Source organism: Gopherus flavomarginatus, chromosome 19 (assembly GCF_025201925.1).
Source record: "Gopherus flavomarginatus isolate rGopFla2 chromosome 19, rGopFla2.mat.asm, whole genome shotgun sequence".
Classification (NCBI taxonomy): Eukaryota; Metazoa; Chordata; order Testudines; family Testudinidae; genus Gopherus; species Gopherus flavomarginatus.
The window spans coordinates 22,105,889-22,123,593 of NC_066635.1; the positions used below are offsets into that span (position 1 = coordinate 22,105,889).

The 17,705-nt window shown below is 45.1% G+C and overlaps 2 protein-coding genes across 10 annotated transcripts in view; one reads left to right on the forward strand and one right to left on the reverse strand.

Moving 5' to 3' along the window:
• Positions 1 to 980: 980 nt before the first annotated feature.
• Positions 981 to 7,430, forward strand: CENPV (centromere protein V). Its single transcript, XM_050929034.1, has 5 exons — positions 981 to 1,383; positions 3,434 to 3,532; positions 5,517 to 5,586; positions 6,680 to 6,794; positions 7,161 to 7,430. Exons 1-5 carry the CDS (start codon positions 1,109 to 1,111, stop codon positions 7,283 to 7,285), a joined length of 684 nt encoding a protein of 227 aa, XP_050784991.1. The 5' UTR covers positions 981 to 1,108; the 3' UTR covers positions 7,286 to 7,430.
• A 2,196-nt stretch (positions 7,431 to 9,626) lies between these two features.
• The window catches only part of PIGL (phosphatidylinositol glycan anchor biosynthesis class L), an 88,747-nt gene continuing 80,668 nt past the window's right edge, over positions 9,627 to 17,705 (reverse strand). For 2 of the 9 annotated variants that reach the window (XM_050929026.1, XM_050929029.1), the window contains exon 8: positions 11,618 to 11,716. Coding sequence is in view for 4 of the 9 variants with exons in the window: in XM_050929024.1 (XP_050784981.1) it covers positions 10,275 to 10,373; positions 11,583 to 11,716 (233 nt within the window). In the remaining 5 variants the exon portion in view is untranslated. Of the gene's footprint in view, positions 10,374 to 11,582; positions 11,717 to 15,460; positions 15,632 to 17,705 lie in introns of those variants that run through there. The other 7 variants (XM_050929024.1, XR_007770350.1, XM_050929032.1 and 4 more) reach the window with 7 other exon arrangements.

Consider the following 17,705-nt stretch of genomic DNA (forward strand, 5'->3'; position numbering starts at 1 on the left):
ATTTGTAACACAAGCTGGCGGTCATGAGGTAGACTCTAGGTTGGAGGGAGCTCATTCTGGTTTCCAATTAATTAGATTGTTCGCTTGGTTGGACCAGTTCAGTGAGGTGGAAAAAACGTGAGTCTCAGAAATATTTGTTTTTTTTATCAGAAGGGCTCAGAGCCTGAGCGGAAGCACCCTTGCTCTTCTGTGCTCTGAAAAGGGGTAACTTTGGTGCCAGATTGATTGATGGCCTTGAAGACTGAAATCCTCTTTCCTCAAGATAACAGCAGACAAAGCTCCCCGCCCCCCACTATGGCTCAGTCCTGACCACCAATCCTTCTAATCACTGCGGCTGATCTGTGAGTGGGGCCAACTTTGATGTAAGGCTTTGGTGATGATGGAGCTGGCATGAGATCCATGAAGCTGAAGTAACACAGGGCTCTGCCCCATGGGGTCATTACCCACTCAGAAAACGTTTAAACACTGGAGCCACCTTAATGTTACCAGATCCTGCCAGTTTGGGCCTCAGCATTCCATATTCTACTATCCAAATGGAGGACAAGTGTAGCTACTGCTACTGTACCAACCTCACACACATGGCCAAACCCTGGCACATCAGTGCTGCACAAACCTGGATGATCTCTGTATAATCAGTGAAATTTTAGGGCTTGGAGCCAAATATTGGCAGGATTGAAGTGCTAGATCTTGGTATTTGCAGTGGCCTCAACTGGGATGTGTTATGTGTTTGTTGTAAATGGTACATCTACCCTTTATGCAATAGAATTAGGGGGTCTCATCACTGTCTGGATTCCGGTGCCAGATCTAGGTATTGTGGCACTGTTGTACTGGATATGGGGGCTGGATGCAATAGGAGGGACTAGGTTTTGTTCTCTGTAAATCGTGGAATTTTGGGGAGAAGGGGGGCGTGTCAAAAACTGTCAGGATCCAGCTTTCTCCTTCCCCTCCTTTCCTCACTCCCCAGGATTTGGCACCAAATCCTCCCAGTCCACGTGACTCCGGACTCTGAAGCAGCAGCTCCGGAGTGTCCCTTTGCACCTAAACTCCAGATCACAATAAGGGAGCGGGGCCCAGCCGCCAGCTCTCTGGTTACTGGGGTGCAGGGCGCATGGGGAAAGCCAAGGCAGGCTCTGTCCGGAAATCTCGGGGGAGAAGCCCAGCCGCAGCGTCCCCGGCTGCTGCCGCCCGCTCCCTCCGGGGGAAGGAGAGCAGCCGGCTAGGCGAGCAGCCCGCGGCTCCCCGGGAGAGCCCAGGCGAGCCGCCGCTGTCTCCCCCGGCCTTCTGCCTGCTCGATCTGGGCGCGCAGAGGGAGCGCTGGGTGAAGTTTCAGGAGAGGCAAAGCCTGACTTGTGAGGAGGCAGCCAGACTCCTGCTGGACACCTTGTGAGTAAAGGAGGGGGACGGGAGTCCCCAGGCGCTGAGCTCTTCCTCCCGAGACAGGGCAGAAACGAACCCCACGCCCCTAAGCGAGCTGCGCTGTCACTGGCGCGCTGCTGCGGGTCGGTGGTGCAGGGTTGCATGTTGCTTGGGGCTCACCTACATTTTTTAAATCTCCCCTCCTGGCCCCAGGGGTAGGGCCCTCTCTGAGTGCAGCACCGGTTTGGGCAGGAATCTCTCGCGCCCCAGGATTTCTCTGGAGGCAACAATGTGGTTGTGCAGATTATTTTATTTGCGTTATTTTTTGTGGCCCATCTGCACGGTTTTGACACGCTCCTCTGAAGTCAATGGGAGCGGGCAAGTGATTGCTAGAGCTGGGGTCAGGACAGAATATTTTTCTTCCCTAGACCCCCATCTACCCTGTGGCTTTAAAGGGGGCTGCACCCCCTTGGGCTTAGCTGGGTGTAACCCACGACTGCTAGACCTCCTTCTCTCCATTTTTGCGTTCTGTGTCTGGTATAAACCTACAATTCGGTACTTTTAGACAAAAGACATTAATGTATCTATGTAACTAAACACCAAACCCTCACTAGGAATGCTGATTCCAGCCAGGCTAGTGCTGGTCTGAGAAGTGCCTGGTTAATAATAAATTGAGTCAGAAGGGTCATACATCTACAACCCATGCTTCTGTGGGTTTGGAGAGAGAGAATGGATTCTATGGGAAGTTAACAGCAAACTTTCTCTTGCTCAATAAGTAAGCCAATACATGGAGGCTAAGCCTTCCAAAAACATGTTTTTTTGCAGGACTCATCCAGCTACCTTTCTTTTGATTCTTAATGACAATGCAAATAAGCGTTATCTGGCAGTGTTATCCAGACATTTTGCATTTAGATTTATCTAAGTGTTTCTAAAATGCTTATCAATTTAATATCTAGATGTTGATTTTGGTAATAATGTGGGAGGCTCATTGCACACTTCTTACAACCACATCCAGAGAAGTTGTCATGGCTAGACATACAGCAGCTCTGACTGGACAAATATCTCTGCTTTGGATTCAGATTTAGGGACCAAGTACAGTGTGGGATTTAGTCAGACTACGTAATTATCTTCAAAAAGGCTTTCTTTTGTATTTCTGTAGTTTCTCAGCCCAGAATCTCTGCCCCGTGTCACATTTGCTGTACTTGAAGCTTGTCCATATGATTCTGCAATGTAATATTCCTAGTGTCAACATTTTTACAGTAATAAACATTGGCTTTCGTGGAGCCACACAATTTATTTTCTTTCCATGGAATTTATGGGCTGTTACTCTTAATCTGTTCATGTTTCAGGGACCTCACATCAAAGGGAAGTAAAAATCCTCTTATCCTGTTCTTTTCTGTTGTCTACAGTGACACATCTACCAAGCTCATATTCTAATCCTGCTGTCCCATCTGAACGTGTAATATAGTTATATTTTTGTTATTCCCATTAATAAATTTGAACAAACTGTCAGTACATGCAATTGATAATAGGAAAAGGGACTTCATATTTTTGTGTCTGACCTGGCATGTCGATTTTGCTAGGTTACCATGGTAAAGTCCTAAGGGAGTGAAGGAAATACACAAAGGAGAGTATCCTTGAGTCTGTGAGTGCAGCTGGGAGACTTAAAAAACATATTAAAATGTTTTAAACTAATTAAATCCTACTTATCGTCTCTGTTTCCAGCTCCTGAAATGGAAGCAAGTTAGTGATGCTTTCTATCTAGAAAGAACATCAGACTGGAGCAGAATTGGTGGGAACATGGGAAAATTCTATTCTTAATTTCACTGGTGTAATCCTGACATAATTTGACTGAATTCTATGAGTTACTCTAGATTTACTACTGTAACTGAGGTCAGAATTTGGACATGTGTTTGGGGGAAGGTGGGTCTGCTTCAGTTTGGCCCCCATTGCTGAGTGGATAATGACTCTGGTAGAGTTGACTGTGACACTACAAAATCTCAGTGCTTCCTTGGCCAACAAGAAATGTCTGATCACAAATCCTCTCTTTGTGTGCGTGTACCTTTTCTCCGTCCAGTGAGTACAGAGGCCTGGTGAAGCACACAGGAGGCTGTCACTGTGGAGCTATCCGCTTCGAGGTTTGGGCATCAACAGATCTGCACATTTTTGACTGCAAGTGAGTGGTTTTTATTTGAATCTGAATAGCCAAATACTTTGCCCTTCTCTAGCACTTCCCATCCAAAGATCTCAAAGTGTTTACGAAACAGAAATCCACTGGAATTTGGTATAGTACAGAACAGATGTCTAACCTATTTCCTGTAGGCTGCAGCCCCAGCTGAGTTCAGATCCACCAGTAGGTCAGTACTGTTGATTTCAGGTGCTGGTTCTGCAAGTGCACAATGTGCTGATTGCCAGAGAAAGGAAGGTGCTGTGCACTTCTACTTTCTGGGCAGCACAGTGGCAACTTCGTGTTTTCTTTATGCCCTAGCTGAAGGGGTGAGGCTGTGGCAAAAGCTGCAGTTGTCAGGGAGATAACAAGTGCTTGGAAAACAGCTCAGAACAGGGAGACTGTAGCAGTGTTGGGGCTACAGGGATCCTTACTGAGATCGCTACTTGGTGTGTGATTTCAGGCAATTTTAGCAGATTGTTGAGGATGGGATCTGCCTCTCATAGGCCAGAAACAGTAGGCATAAAAAAAGTCAAAGAAATTCCCAGTTTTTAAGCTTTGTGGAATACTAGCTATGGCCCTAATACAATGTGCAATTAAATCCAGAAGAGAAATTCCATTGACTTCAACTGCTCAATCTGGGGAAAATATTAAATGTCCTTTATGCAAGTGGAAATTCAGATCAAAGTGACTTGCTCATTACAATTTGGTAAGATGTGATGATTATTATTACATAGTCTACAACTACTACAGTTAATAATTACACAGACTTCCTCTGTGATCCTGGAAAGTCACTACATCTATGCCTCAGTTTCTTCAGCCACACAATGAAGACAGTAATACTTGCCTATCCTGCATGGATGCTGTGAAGCTAAATAAATTTCATGAGATCCATGAATGGAAGGTTCTAAACACATGCGAAGTGTTATATTTAGTATCATTATTAACAGTAATATCTTACATATATACAGAATTTTATTGTGGAAAGCATTTTACAAACTCCTATACATACAGGAACCACTTACCCCACTACTAAAATGTAGCCATATCTGGAGTAAAACATGGCAGATGTTTAACAGGATTCTGCACATCAAGGAGTACAGAATACCAGCTCCATATGGGACTGCAGAGGGAACTATAGGTAAGCAGAGTGCAAAAACTTACATTGGAATTCAGCCACAGTTTCATGATTCATACCTGTGCTTGTACAAAAATTGTCAAGGTTTTAACAACCAGAAATGCTGGGAACCTCTGTTTTATACTTCATCAAAACAAAATGCTTTCCAACAGTTCTCTCAAGGGTGTGGGGTTTGATCCTTTCTTGGCATTCTCTTATCAAATGGACAAAACATTACTACCAACATGTGGTGAGGGATATATATTCAAGTCCTATAAAATAGTCTAATTTCAGTATGGTCTTTCCACCGACTCAGAATTAGTTTCTCTCTATCCCAGATGTCACTACAAATCTGTTTCCCTTGTTTGCAAAGTAATTAATATTGGTAGCATTTGGATTAAGTTGGCAAACTTTACATGAATTTCTCAAGGCCACAATTTAGCGTTGATCTATCCACTGAGAGTTGTACTATGGAGAGAAGAGAGTTATGTAGCTCTCAGTGTAGATAAGCTTACTTTCCATATTACAGGAAAACATAAGTCTCTAGGTGAATACATGCACACACAAATACATATGCCATAGTTGCAGTCTGGCCACTCCTGGCATCAAACCTGATGTTTGCAATGTTGTAGCCTTGTTGATCCCAGGATATTAGAGACACAACGTGGGTGAATTAATATCATTTATTAGACCAACTTCTATTGAATCTCTTGTCTCTCTGATATCCACCCTGATGACAACCAGGTAAAAATAATTATAGTTTTCAGTGAAATCTAACTTGTTGAGAGCTTTAGGCTAGATATGATTGTTACATTGCAGGTTATAACTGCCTATAGAATAGTCATGTTTTTTTTCTTTTTCTTTCCCCTTGTACAGTTGCAGTATTTGCATAAAGAAACAGAACAGACACTTCATTGTCCCAGCTTCACACTTCAAGCTGCTGAAGGTAGGTTAGGGTTTATGAGTGCAGTGGGTGTGGGTACCTGTAAAGATATTTGATTCTGAAAGGTTCAGGTGGTGGTCAGCTTTGTATCATAAATTTGCCTGTGTCTGTCTGGAGAGATGTGTTTGGAGATATGAAAAATCCATTTGGATCCCAGGAGCCTGGCTGTATGTGTTTGTTAGAGTGTCTCAGAATGGAAGTTCCGTGTTTGAAAAGTGACTATACCTGTTCAAAAGATGAGGCAGGGTTGTATGTACACCCCAGGAGTGGCAGTGCCACCAGGTAAATGTGCCAAGTCCCTGTTACATTGACGACAAAGAGCATTACTGTCACACTCCTACTCCTAATGGGCTAAGGACCTGAGCAAAAGCCCATCGCAATCTGTATGAGTCTTGATTTATTGGGCTGTGGATTGGGTCCCAGCGCATTGCTATAAAGAATTCTGCCTCTATTTTAGATCAGCTTCAGACTCCCTTAACTTGATTTTTAAATTCTGATTACAGGCTTAACTCTTTTACATTTTAATTGTTACAAGGGCATCTTACAGGTTAGGCTCTTGGATTCCAAGTTTTCTGAGGACTGTAGCTCTTAGATTAATTTTTCTCGGCTTCTAGCACCATTTGATTTGATTTTCTTTTATAGTTGGATGGTCTCAGATAAACACAGAAATTTTTGTCCACTGCTTCTGGGAGGAAAACCCCCAGTTATGTTTACTTTGGAACATTTAAAAAAAACAACTAAGCACTTTATAATAGACCTGCTGTAATAGAGAGTTCAGTGACTGCATTTCAGTGGTCAGAAAGTAAAGCCATGGCAATTGTTAGGCTTGTCTGGGTGAAAGGTGTTTGTGAAAATAAAGCACAGAGGGTAGGGAAAGGAGATTAATATCTGGAACAGAGTAGCATGCATGCTGTATTCTTACCTCTAATTCACATAAAGACATAGCAGGTGGTATTTTAGACTAGTCTTAATTAGGCTGCTGTTTTTGTGCCTGCAATTTTACATTTATTAATTACAAGCCTGTGGAATGTAAGTGACAAAAAATGACCCATTTTTGGGTACGTGGCAAACCTTCATTGTGTATTTTTTTGCCTAGGGTGCTGATAACATAACAACGTACACCTTCAACACACACTGTGCTCAGCACACATTTTGTAAGACCTGCGGCGTGCAGAGCTTTTACACCCCTCGTTCTAACCCAGATGGTTACGGTAGGTAAACAGAACAGGGAAGAAACCTGGTAGATCTATGGCAACACAAATTCACCCCCCGCTGCACTTGTATAATGACCATGATGACCATCAGCACTCTGCCAAGAGCAGTAGCACAATAATTGTGCATCATACAGCTTGCTTCTAAAGTACTGAACATCTGAAGCTGCAACTTTCAATGGCACCTCCTTATTGTGTAAGTCTTAACTGTGACCAATGGGCCACTGGCCATCTCAGGTTTCTCACCTGCTGCAGCTGTATCGACACTATCACCACCTCTGAGACTCACTGCCCATGAAGCTGAGAGAAAAGCTCTCCTTGGCTTCAAAGGGAAAGTTTCTCTCTGTATTCCTCTCTCTTCTCAAGGAATAGCCCCCCACTGCCTGGATGAGGGCACTGTGCGCAGCACCATCATGGAGGAGATCAATGGCAAAGAGTGGGAGAAGGCAATGAAGGAACATAAGACCATCAGGAGCATGTCAAAACCATGATACAGCCTCAGTGCACCAAAGTGCTCAGCTTGGAGCACTGCCATTGGCAGGCCATCATGTAACCTCTATTTCAAGTTCTCCTGTGCCAAGCTGTTCAGGAAGTATATCTTTTTTGGTTTTTTTAAATAAATCTTTCTGTGCTGTTTTTTCCCTCCTTTCATTTTACATTCATTTGTCAGACCACACCAGTTCCATAACTTACCCAACAGCTGTGGTTTTCCCTCTTTGCCTTATTCTGACACTGCCCCTATCCGCAGCACAGTTCAAATCACATTAGTCAGAACAAGGTTCTTACATCTATTGCAAGATTCTACCATGTTGTCTTTGGCTCGTGCAGACACATCTCAGATGTGTTATTATCTGGTGTACACCAGTGGTTCTCAGCCAGGGGTCTGGGGCCCGCTGAGGGCCATGAACCGGGTTCAGCAGGTCTACCAAGCAGGACCAGTGTTAGACTCAACGGGGCCCAGGGCAGAAAGCCTAAGCCCTGCCAAAGCCTGAGCAACTTAGCTTCACAGGATGCCGTGTGGCACAGGGCCCCAGGCAGTTGCTCTGCTGGCTACCCTTTAATGTTGGCCCCGGCTTTTATATGCAGAAAACAAGCCTTTGTGGCACAGATGGGATGTGGAGTTTTCATAGCATGCTGGGAGGGCCTCAGAAAGAAAAAGGGTGAGAACCTCTGGTTTACACAACCGTACTACATGAAATAACATCTCCTTACCCAGGGAAAAATTCTGCTCTTACACTCGTCTCTCCCTAGATTTCACTGAAGTTACTCTGGATTCAGAGCTATACCAGGCTGATGCTGGCATTACAGGCTCCAGTTGAGCACGTTCTTATGTACGTGTTTAACTTTCAACACAAGAGTAGTGCCATAGAATGCATATGTGCTTAAGTGCTCTGTTGAATAAGGATGGTCTGACTCATGGACTTAAAGATAGCTGTGTGTAGGGTTGCCTAGTGCTGGCTCCGCAGCTCCCATTGGCCAGGAACTGCAACCAATGGGAGATGCGGGTGTGGGCTTGAGGGCAGCACGTGGAACCTCCCTGGTCGCCTATGTGCCGAGGGGATGTAGGGACCTGGCAGCTGCTTCCTGGGAGCCGCAGTAAGCACTGCCGGGACTCAGCACCCCGAACCCCCTGCCCCAGCCTGGAGTCCCCTCCTGCACCCAAACTCCCTCCTGAAGCCTATACCTTTACCCCCCCAACACCATACCCCAGCCCTGAGCCCCCTTCTGCACCCCAAACCCCTCATCCCAAGCCCTACCCCAGAGCCCACAGCTCCAGCTGAAGCCTGTGCCCCCTCTTCCACCCCAAACCCCTCATCCTCAGCCCCACCTCAAAGCCTGCACCCCCAGCCGGTCTTCACCCACACTTGCACCCCAACCCCCTGTTCCAGCCCAGAGCCCCTTCCTGCACCCCAACCCTGTCATCGGCCTCACCCCAAAGCCTGTACCCCCAGCCAGAGCCAGAGCCCTCCCCCCCTACCCCAACCCCATGCCCCAGCCCGGTGAGAGTGAGGGTGGGGGAGAGTGAGCAATGGAGGGGGGATGGAGTGAGCGGGGGTGGGTCATGGGGCGGGACAGGGGTGTTCGGCTTTGTGCAATTAGAAAGTTGGCAACCCTAGCTGTGTGCTTACGTACTGAGAGTACAGTTCTGCCCTAGTATCTTTTTAATAGCTATGTTTGGGAGGGTGTTGTGATTTGAGTAAGGAATTAGGAGTCAGTAATTTGAGCTCTGATCCTAGCAGTGCAACGACTTGCTCTGTGTCCTTGGGCAAGCTGCTTATCTCATCTTTCCACTGGGGTTTATAGTCTTTATATCCCTATCTCCCACAGGTGCGATGAAGAGTAACTCGATGATGAGTGCAAAGCGCTATGTAAATGCTGAGTATTATTTAGTTTGCTCCAGTGTGAAGTCCTCCTTTAAGATTCCAATTATTACTAAAATCTATGTAGACTTAAAAATTACAAGTCAATATTTTAAAATTGGCCTCTCTGTAACTTTCCTGCTGAATCTGTGGGTTGCAAAACCCAGAACCCAACACTTCCTCCTGGCAACTAAGAGGAAGGGGGCAGGTTTTCAAATGGTGCATCTGGAATTTTTATGTCTACATATTTATTCTCTCAAAGAACTGGCTGGCGCCCTCTCACTTGTAACTTCATTCGTACACCCCGCACATCCTGGTGAAGAACAGCTTAGGTTCAGCGGATCTCAAAGACTTTGTTTGGAAGCAGGAATAAATATTAGTGTTTCACGAGGTACGGTCCAGCAGAGTAAAGCTCGTATCACAGGGTGGCTTAGAGGGTCGAGATGGAAAGAACAATAAGAGTTCAGTGCAATTATATTAGTCTGTATAATTTTTAATATTTTATCCCTAAAATTTTGGCATTTTAAAGTCAAGAAACCAGCCCTCCATTAGCAGGAACTGGCTGACTGACAGGCAGGTCTGTGTGGTTCAGTGTTACAGCCTGAGGGCTGTGAGGATCCTGGTTCAAACCCCAAGGGACAATGTGTGTCCTTAGACAAGTCACTCCTGATGCCTGATCTTTACAGCAGAGGGAAATGGATAAAAAGCAGGAATCACCAGGTGGTCATCTGGTCCTGGTCTCCCTGGGGAAACCCATTGTAAAAGCACATACAATACATGCTGTATCCTAAACACCTCCAAAATTCTACTTCACTACTAATTAGACTCAGATCAATCTGATTTGCTGGTGGTTCTAAGACCAGTTGTGCTATTACAATGGGAGTTCAGTAATTGTTTGAACCCAGGCTGTCAGGCAAAGGACACCTAGAAGGATGTAAATACTGTATGTTTCAATCTGAAAGGCTGCAGGGAACCCAGAAGGTGGAATTCTGTCCTCTTCTTGAGACATTAAAGAAGCAAGAGCTTTCAATAGTGCTTGGTCAGGCAGAGCCTCTCTTTTCTTTGTTTCCCTTCTCTGGTCTCTGAATGCCCCTGGAAGTGTGTATGATTCTCCTTTCCTTTACAGAAGGCAAAGTGAATTGATCACCATGAAGCGTGAGAACAGGATATAGGTGTGGCGGAACCAGAGAAGCTGGCTGTGATGGCACCGCATGGCTCTCTAGAAAGATAAAAATATGCAAGAAAACATTATACCTTCCAAACCCATTCGGAAGACAGCTTTCAGGGCTTTCTGTAAAGTTCTCTATTAGATATACAGTGAAATCTGTCTTCAGTGACCCATCAAAGGACCAGCACAAACACAGCTTAGCAGCGGTGGGATTCTGACTAAACTCAAACAATGCTATACTGGAATCACTGGGGCTATTTTCAAGTGGTTGCATATGACCAGAAGTTCTAGTTGAGGCCCATTTCATATATTTATGACATGCCACTTGGAAAGTAAGTTTCAGTAGGAAGGTCAGATTCAAGGTTCTAGCCACTGTGGCTTGAAATATCAGAGGACTTTTTGTACTTGGAACTTTCTGTTACTACCCTCACAAATACAACAGTGCTATGAGTGTTACTTGTCGATTAGGAGCACTGTTTGCTCTGTAATGTTTACTTTAATATACTGTGGCGGGAGCTCTAATCATATGGTGATAAGAGGTTTCTTGACTAGAATGTAGAGAGATTTCACACAGCAGAATAACCCAAAGTGTGCCCAAAAAACAGGGAAACTTGCTAAAAGCCTGCTGCCACAAGTAGTCATACAACACAGAGAGCATATCAAGATAGAATCCTGCATGCTGGGAACTGTACTGTCCACAGTCCACATCACTATCAAATATAAGAGCGCACTCTGACCACCCAGGGTCTAAGAGCTGCAAATCTGCCCAATCCCATCATCTGAATGGCATACAAAGCAACTTGTCTTGACAAGTAAATATTCCTAGAAGCAAATCCACTGATGCTTCATAAATCAAAGACTGATTATAAATAAATCATAAATCAAAGAACTAGTTAAATGAATGGAGGATAGGTCCATCAATGGCTTTTAGCCAGGATTGGCAGGAATGGTGTCCCTAGCGTCTGTTTGCCAGAAGCTGGGAATGGGCGGCAGGGGATGGATCACTTGATGATTACTTGTTCTGTTCATTCCCTCTGGGGCACCTGGCATTGGCCACTGTCAGTAGACAGGATACTGGACTAGATGGACCTTTGGTCTGACCCAGTATGGCCATTCTTATGACTGTCTGAAATGTGCCAGTTACACTCCATGTGCAGTATATATATTTTTAAGTTCTACATGCATGAGGCACTTTTGGTTGAAGCCCTCACAATGATTCTGAAATGCTCAAACAGGCTGGGCAGGAAAAATGCATCTCACCTTGGCTTGTTCAGACTCCTCCTTGGTTAGTATAAAGAGAACATCCTGGGACTGGAGGCAGCTAATGGGCACATCCAGGATGGAGATATACTTCCGGAGGAGGTTTACTGACTTGAGTGTAAGGACCTGGCACCCTGAGCAGAGCAACAGGAGAAAGAATGCAAAACAACAAGATGATTACAAGCTCACAGCATCACGACAGTAGGCAAAGCTCCCAGCCTCCTGTGCGACAGCCCACCAGGAGTTCAAATTCTGTCAGAACCTACTTTTGTGCCATGTGAATTTCCATTCAATTCTGTTTGCGTCTTAGCTATTCTGCTGAGAGCAAACTTAGATTCCCAAGAAGGATACCTGGGTTTAAAGGGTGGATGCCTTTTTATGACAATCTAAATTATTTCTGAGCTTATTTAGGCACAGTCCTGTTCTCACTGAAATGCATGGGAAGGACCTCTGAATGCCAACACTGTATCATTTGAAGGTAGTTAAACAAGCAGCCCTAGCTTCATTTGACTGTCCATCCAGTCCAATTTTCAACATGCTTTGCTACATAAATGAGCGTTTTCAGGGTCCACCAATGATTGCATGAGATATTAACACAGGCAGGTGATTATATGTTAATAGGAGCTCAAAACCCATCACCTGGATGTTTGTCGTGCAGGGGGTGAAAGGAGCATGCAGAACAGATTCAGCTATGGTTCATATATTTCCCCTGATTCTAAGAAATCTTTGAACTCAAAAGTTAATTGCTAAATTTCTTTCATGGCTAAATTGTATTTATTGATAAGCTCAGCTGCTGGTCCCATTAAGGAATTGTAGCTCTTTGGGAAAGTGCCTTGAGATGTTCTGACACTTCAGAAGCTGACGTTATTATGTTCTTTAGGCATTACTTTGAGTTTGACAGATGAGAACAGTCACATTGTATAGATATAGTAGGATCTGCAATCAGATGCACTGCAGCATGCCCCTGCAATCTGAATGAAACGCGGAAGGGAGGGTGCAAAGAGAGGCCTGAACTGTCTCAACATCTGTATGTTGCAGAGAAACTAAATGGATTCTTTGCTTCAGTCTTCACGACTGAGGATGTTAGGGAGATTCCAAACCTGAGCTGGCTTTTGTAGGTGACAAATCTGAGGAACAGTCACAGATTGAAGTGTCACTAGAGGAGGTTTTGGAATTAATTGATAAACTCAACATTAACAAGTCACCGGGACCAGATGGCATTCACCCAAGAGTTCTGAAAGAACTCAAATGTGAAGTTGCGGAACTATTAACTAAGGTTTGTAACCTGTCCTTTAAATCGGCTTCGGTACCCAAATGACTGGAAGTTAGCTAATGTAACGCCAATATTTAAAAAGGGCTCTAGAGGGGATCCCGGCAATTACAGACCGGTAAGTCTAACGTCAGTACCGGGCAAATTAGTCGAAACCATCGTTAAGAATAAAATTGTCAGACACATAGAAAAACATAAACTGTTGAGCAATAGTCAACATGGTTTCTGTAAAGGGAAATCGTGTCTTGCTAATCTATTAGAGTTCTTTGAAGGGGTCAACAAACATGTGGACAAGGGGGATCCAGTGGACATAGTGTACTTAGATTTCCAGAAAGCCTTGACAAGGTCCCTCACCAAAGGCTCTTACGTAAATTAAACTGTCATGGGATAAAAGGGAAGGTCCTTTCATGGACTGAGAACTGGTTAAAAGACAGGGAACAATGGGTAGGAATTAATGGTAAATTCTCAGAATGGAGAAGGGTAACTAGTGGTGTTCCCCAAGGGTCAGTCCTAGGACCAATCCTATTCAATTTATTCATAAATTATCTGGAGAAAGAGGTAAACAGTGAGGTGGCAAAGTTTGCAGATGATACTAAACTACTCAAGATAGTTAAGCCCAAAGCAGATTGTGAAGAACTTAAAAAAGATCTCACAAAACTAAGTGATTGGGCAACAAAATGGCAAATGAAATTTAATGTGGATAAATGTAAAGTAATGCACATTGGAAAAAATAACCCCAACTATACATACAATATGATGGGGGCTAATTTAGCTACAGCGAGTCAGGAAAAAGATCTTGGCGTCATCGTGGATAGTTCTCTGAAGATGTCCACACAGTGCGCAGAAGCGGTCAAAAAAGCAAACAGGATGTTAGGAATCATTAAAAAGGGGATAGAGAATAAGACTGAGAATATATTATTGCCCTTATATAAATCAATGGTACGCCCACATCTCGAATACTGTGTACAGATGTGGTCTCCTCACCTCACAAAAGATATTCTAGCACTAGAAAAGGTTCAGAAAAGGGCAACTAAAATGATTAGGGGTTTGGAAAGGGTCCCATACAAGGAAAGATTAAAGAGGCTAGGACTCTTCAGCTTGGAAAAGAGGAGACTAAGGGGGGATATGATAGAGGTATATAAAATCATGAGTGATGTGGAGAAAGTGGATAAGGAAAAGTTATTTACTTATTCCCATAATACAAGAACTAGGGGCCACCAAATGAAATTAATAGGCAGGAAGTTTAAAACAAATAAAAGGAAGTTCTTCTTCACATAGCGCACAGTCAACTTGTGGAACTCGTACCTGAGGAGGTTGTGAAGGCTGGGACTATAACAGTGTTTAAAAGGGAACTGAATAAATTCATGGTGGCTAAGTCCATAAATGGCTATTAGCCAGGAAGGGTAAAGAATGGTGTCCCTAGCCCCTGTTTGTCAGAGGATGGAGATGGATGGCAGGAGAGAGATCACTTGATCATTGCCTGTTAGGTTCACTCCCTCTGGGGCACCTGGCATTGGCCACTGTCGGTAGACAGATACTGGGCTAGATGGACCTTTGGTTTGACCCGGTACAGCTGTTCTTATGTTCTGTATCATTTTAACTCCAGGAGAACCCGAGATCACACATCTAATACAGCTTCAGTTGGGGCCTGAGGTCCTTCTCCGTTGTCATTATGTTCTCACAGGGCACAAGGGTCACAAAGTGAACATGAAGCAACTTGATAGTTCTCAGATAAATGGGACATGATGCTGAAATCCAGGCGTGGCTCACTGTTCTCTGAGGGAAGAAGTTAGCTGAGGTTTGACTGACTCCAAGACAAGGAGAGAACAGAGACCTTCCTCCTAAAAGTCCCTAGGGAACGTGCATTCGTCATTCTGTGCCCAATAAAGTAGTTGGGAGCTTGGGGTGCTGCCTTTGTGCTATGAGTTCTCTAGAAAGACACATATTACTAACTAAGGGCCTGGTGCTGGGGGTGCATAACACTGACTTGCACTGATTTCATAGGATCAAGCACAAGTTAGTTTCACTGAAACCCACCATTCTACTGCCAAAGTGTCTCAGGTCCAGGGTGGGAAAGCAAGAGCTCTTGTGCATACACTGAGCGAGCTATCTGTGGAATTTCTGGAGAGGGGCAGGGGGAAAAGCCACACAGAGGTCTCTGAGGTGTAGAATGAGGGGAGCAACATGCTGATAAGACATTTAGAAGGAAGCTGTGGAATATTCTGGGCCGAGGAACAAAGAATGGAGACAGGGCAAGACCTCCGACTTTCTCCAGCCTCACAAATGAGTCGGTGCATATGCTTGCCCCTTGCCTATTCCTAGGAGTGGCACCAACCCACTTTCTAGCTTTGCTTTTATTTCATCAGAGACCATCAGTGAAAGAACATTGTACGTTTTCTGGAAAGCTCTCCTTCCAGCACCGCCTCCAGGCCCCTCAATTCCTCTTGCTCCCTCCAAAAGAAAGGTGAAGGGATTTTCCCCACCTTTCCACTCCATAATCATAATCGTAATTGTTCCTCCTTTTGCATTAGTCATTGGTTATTAGATGATTTTTGCTTAGATTATGACCAAAGCTTAGCCAACACAATTTAACTAGATCAGCACTAACCTCTCCCAGCCTTCTTTCTGGAAGGGTTTCAGCTGGATATCTCCTGAGGGGTTAGTCACTGGCAGGCTTGACAGAGCAGAGATGGCTTTCAGCATTACCTTCTGCAGCTGCAAGGGCACAGGGCTGGCAGGTCAGAGGGCAACAGCAAGTTTCCATCCTGACCCAGTGGTGCTAGAATAGAGAGTGACACAAGGTACGTGATCTGGAGTATTCACAGAAGTGTCACATTAGTTCACATTGCTGCAGGCTCTGACCTGACGGAGGAAGTCGGATGTTACCAGATAAGCCAGAGTAAATATTGTCCAGAAGGTGATCGATAGTTAATATTGACATTAGAAAAATAGCCAGGTCATAAAGAGACATTTCCAGCAGATGGCGCTCTCCAATGATAATTGTAGATGGAAGAAAGCACCCATCAGATACAAACTAGTGCTCCAATTTACCAGATGGCAGCAAGCTCAGAAGCCTACCTTTCAGCACATTCATCACGTCAAAGCTGTACCATGTACCTGGTCCATTCCTGTTGAAGTGGCTGCAATTCAGTGAAACACTGGCCTGTTGAAGGTCACTGCACCTTCTCTGCAGCAGGTGGCTGGTGCAGGGACCTGCTGTCTTTACCAGGCAACTTACAACTAGGCCACGTGGAAGTACTGGACACCAGAAGCCCTGAAACCTGTGTGCCAGGGATACTTTGTACCACTCTCCTTCCCTTAGACCCTCTGCTGTGCAGGAGAAACACTGGGTGAGAACGTGGGGCAGAGGCTTAGGCTTTTCTCCTGGACCTGACAATAAGGCCGAAACCCCATTTCAGACCTGAGTTTAATGTCTGGCTCATCTCACTGGTCATCCCCATCAACAGGGAAGGTGTGTAATGCTTTCCAGGCTGCTGAGTGTATTCAGCTCAATGCTGTGAAGGTGGCTCCCAGCGAGAGGGGATGGTAATACAGATTGAAGTGACTTGGTGGTGCAGAAAGTGGCTTCTGTTCATTTACCTCCAAGAAAGTCAATGTCTTGTTTCCAAGAAGTGAATTGTTTTACTGTTCTTTAACTCCAGGACTTGTCGAGCCTCCTTAAGTGCCCCTGAAAATCTGCAGGCACATCCATTGCATGTACGCAAACCAGCAGTGTCAACCCATTCTGCAGTCACCATTAAGGAGACCCGTGAAAGCCTGGCCTCTCAGATCCATTTGTGTTCAGTCAGTAGGGGATGTGGATGGAGAACTTGCTGGTTGTACCCAGGAGATCCTCTGGGCTGCTCAAATGTAGAAATCTGCTTGCTGGGTGACTCTGGCTGGAGAGGTCTGGATCATGCCCTGCTGTGTGGAAGGGCAGAGGACAGCCACTGAAATGGACTTCCTTGCCCTGGCGTTCCACATTTCCACCAGCCACCTGTTTGCATCTCAGCCTTTTCCAGTGGGGGTACAAAAAGCAAACATAGTGCAATGGGCCTTTTCTTTTCCTGGATCGCTGTTTACAAGCCTTGGCAGAGCCTCTGGGGCTCCTAGGTGCAAAGTCAGGGAGAGAGGGATGGCCGTGGGTTAAACACTGATGGACTGTGACGTCTGGGATGCTCCCCCATTCCCTAGTATTTTCTAAGAAATACTAATTCATCTGCAAGCACATTGCCCTTTGCTTCCCAATCCCTAGCAGCTGGGAGGGCTCACTACCTGCTACTGGAAAGCAAAATCATTGCAAGTGAATTTTGTGCAGGTGAAAGGTGCCAGTTTACCACCCTACAGGCTGAAGTCCTCTATGCACAGAGCGGGAACAGCTTAGGCCGGTCCAATTTAAACCTTAAGTAAAGGAGCTGTTTGCGTTAGCAATCCGACCAGGGTCATGAGGCACCACCAGCAGAGATCACTTTGAATGAGAAGGAGATAAAACGATGTTAGTAGGGAATGTACAGTCCAGCTACAGAGGGGAAGGGCTCAGAGACTCAAAGTCCTTCCTGCCAGCCAGGGTAGGAGAAAGGGAATGTCCAAGTAGAGCCATTGAGGGGCCTGCTCACCTGACACCCTCAGGTGAAGACCTGTGGAGGAGACAGTTGTGACTGTGACCCCAGGGTAGATTTAAGATTGTTAGTCAGCTGCTTTCCCAATTGGCTGGGCTAATGTGACCTCTCTAGCTAGTGGATCAGCTGCTGGAGGTCTGAAGCCCAGTCAGCTTGGCTTTCTGTTTCAACAAATGTATGCAACACGTGTGCCTGGAATGAAGTAGGCTCTTAGCAGAGCTGTCTCTGACAGGC

Bases quoted from the DNA above. Each gene is read 5' to 3' on its own strand.
- CENPV (XM_050929034.1), top strand. From the start codon at position 1,109: ATGGGGAAAGCCAAGGCAGGCTCTGTCCGGAAATCTCGGGGGAGAAGC. The intron at 5,587-6,679 runs GTAGGTTAGGGT...TTTTTTGCCTAG, and splicing joins CACACTTCAAGCTGCTGAAG to GGTGCTGATAACATAACAAC. The intron at 6,795-7,160 runs GTAGGTAAACAG...TCTCTTCTCAAG, and splicing joins TTCTAACCCAGATGGTTACG to GAATAGCCCCCCACTGCCTG.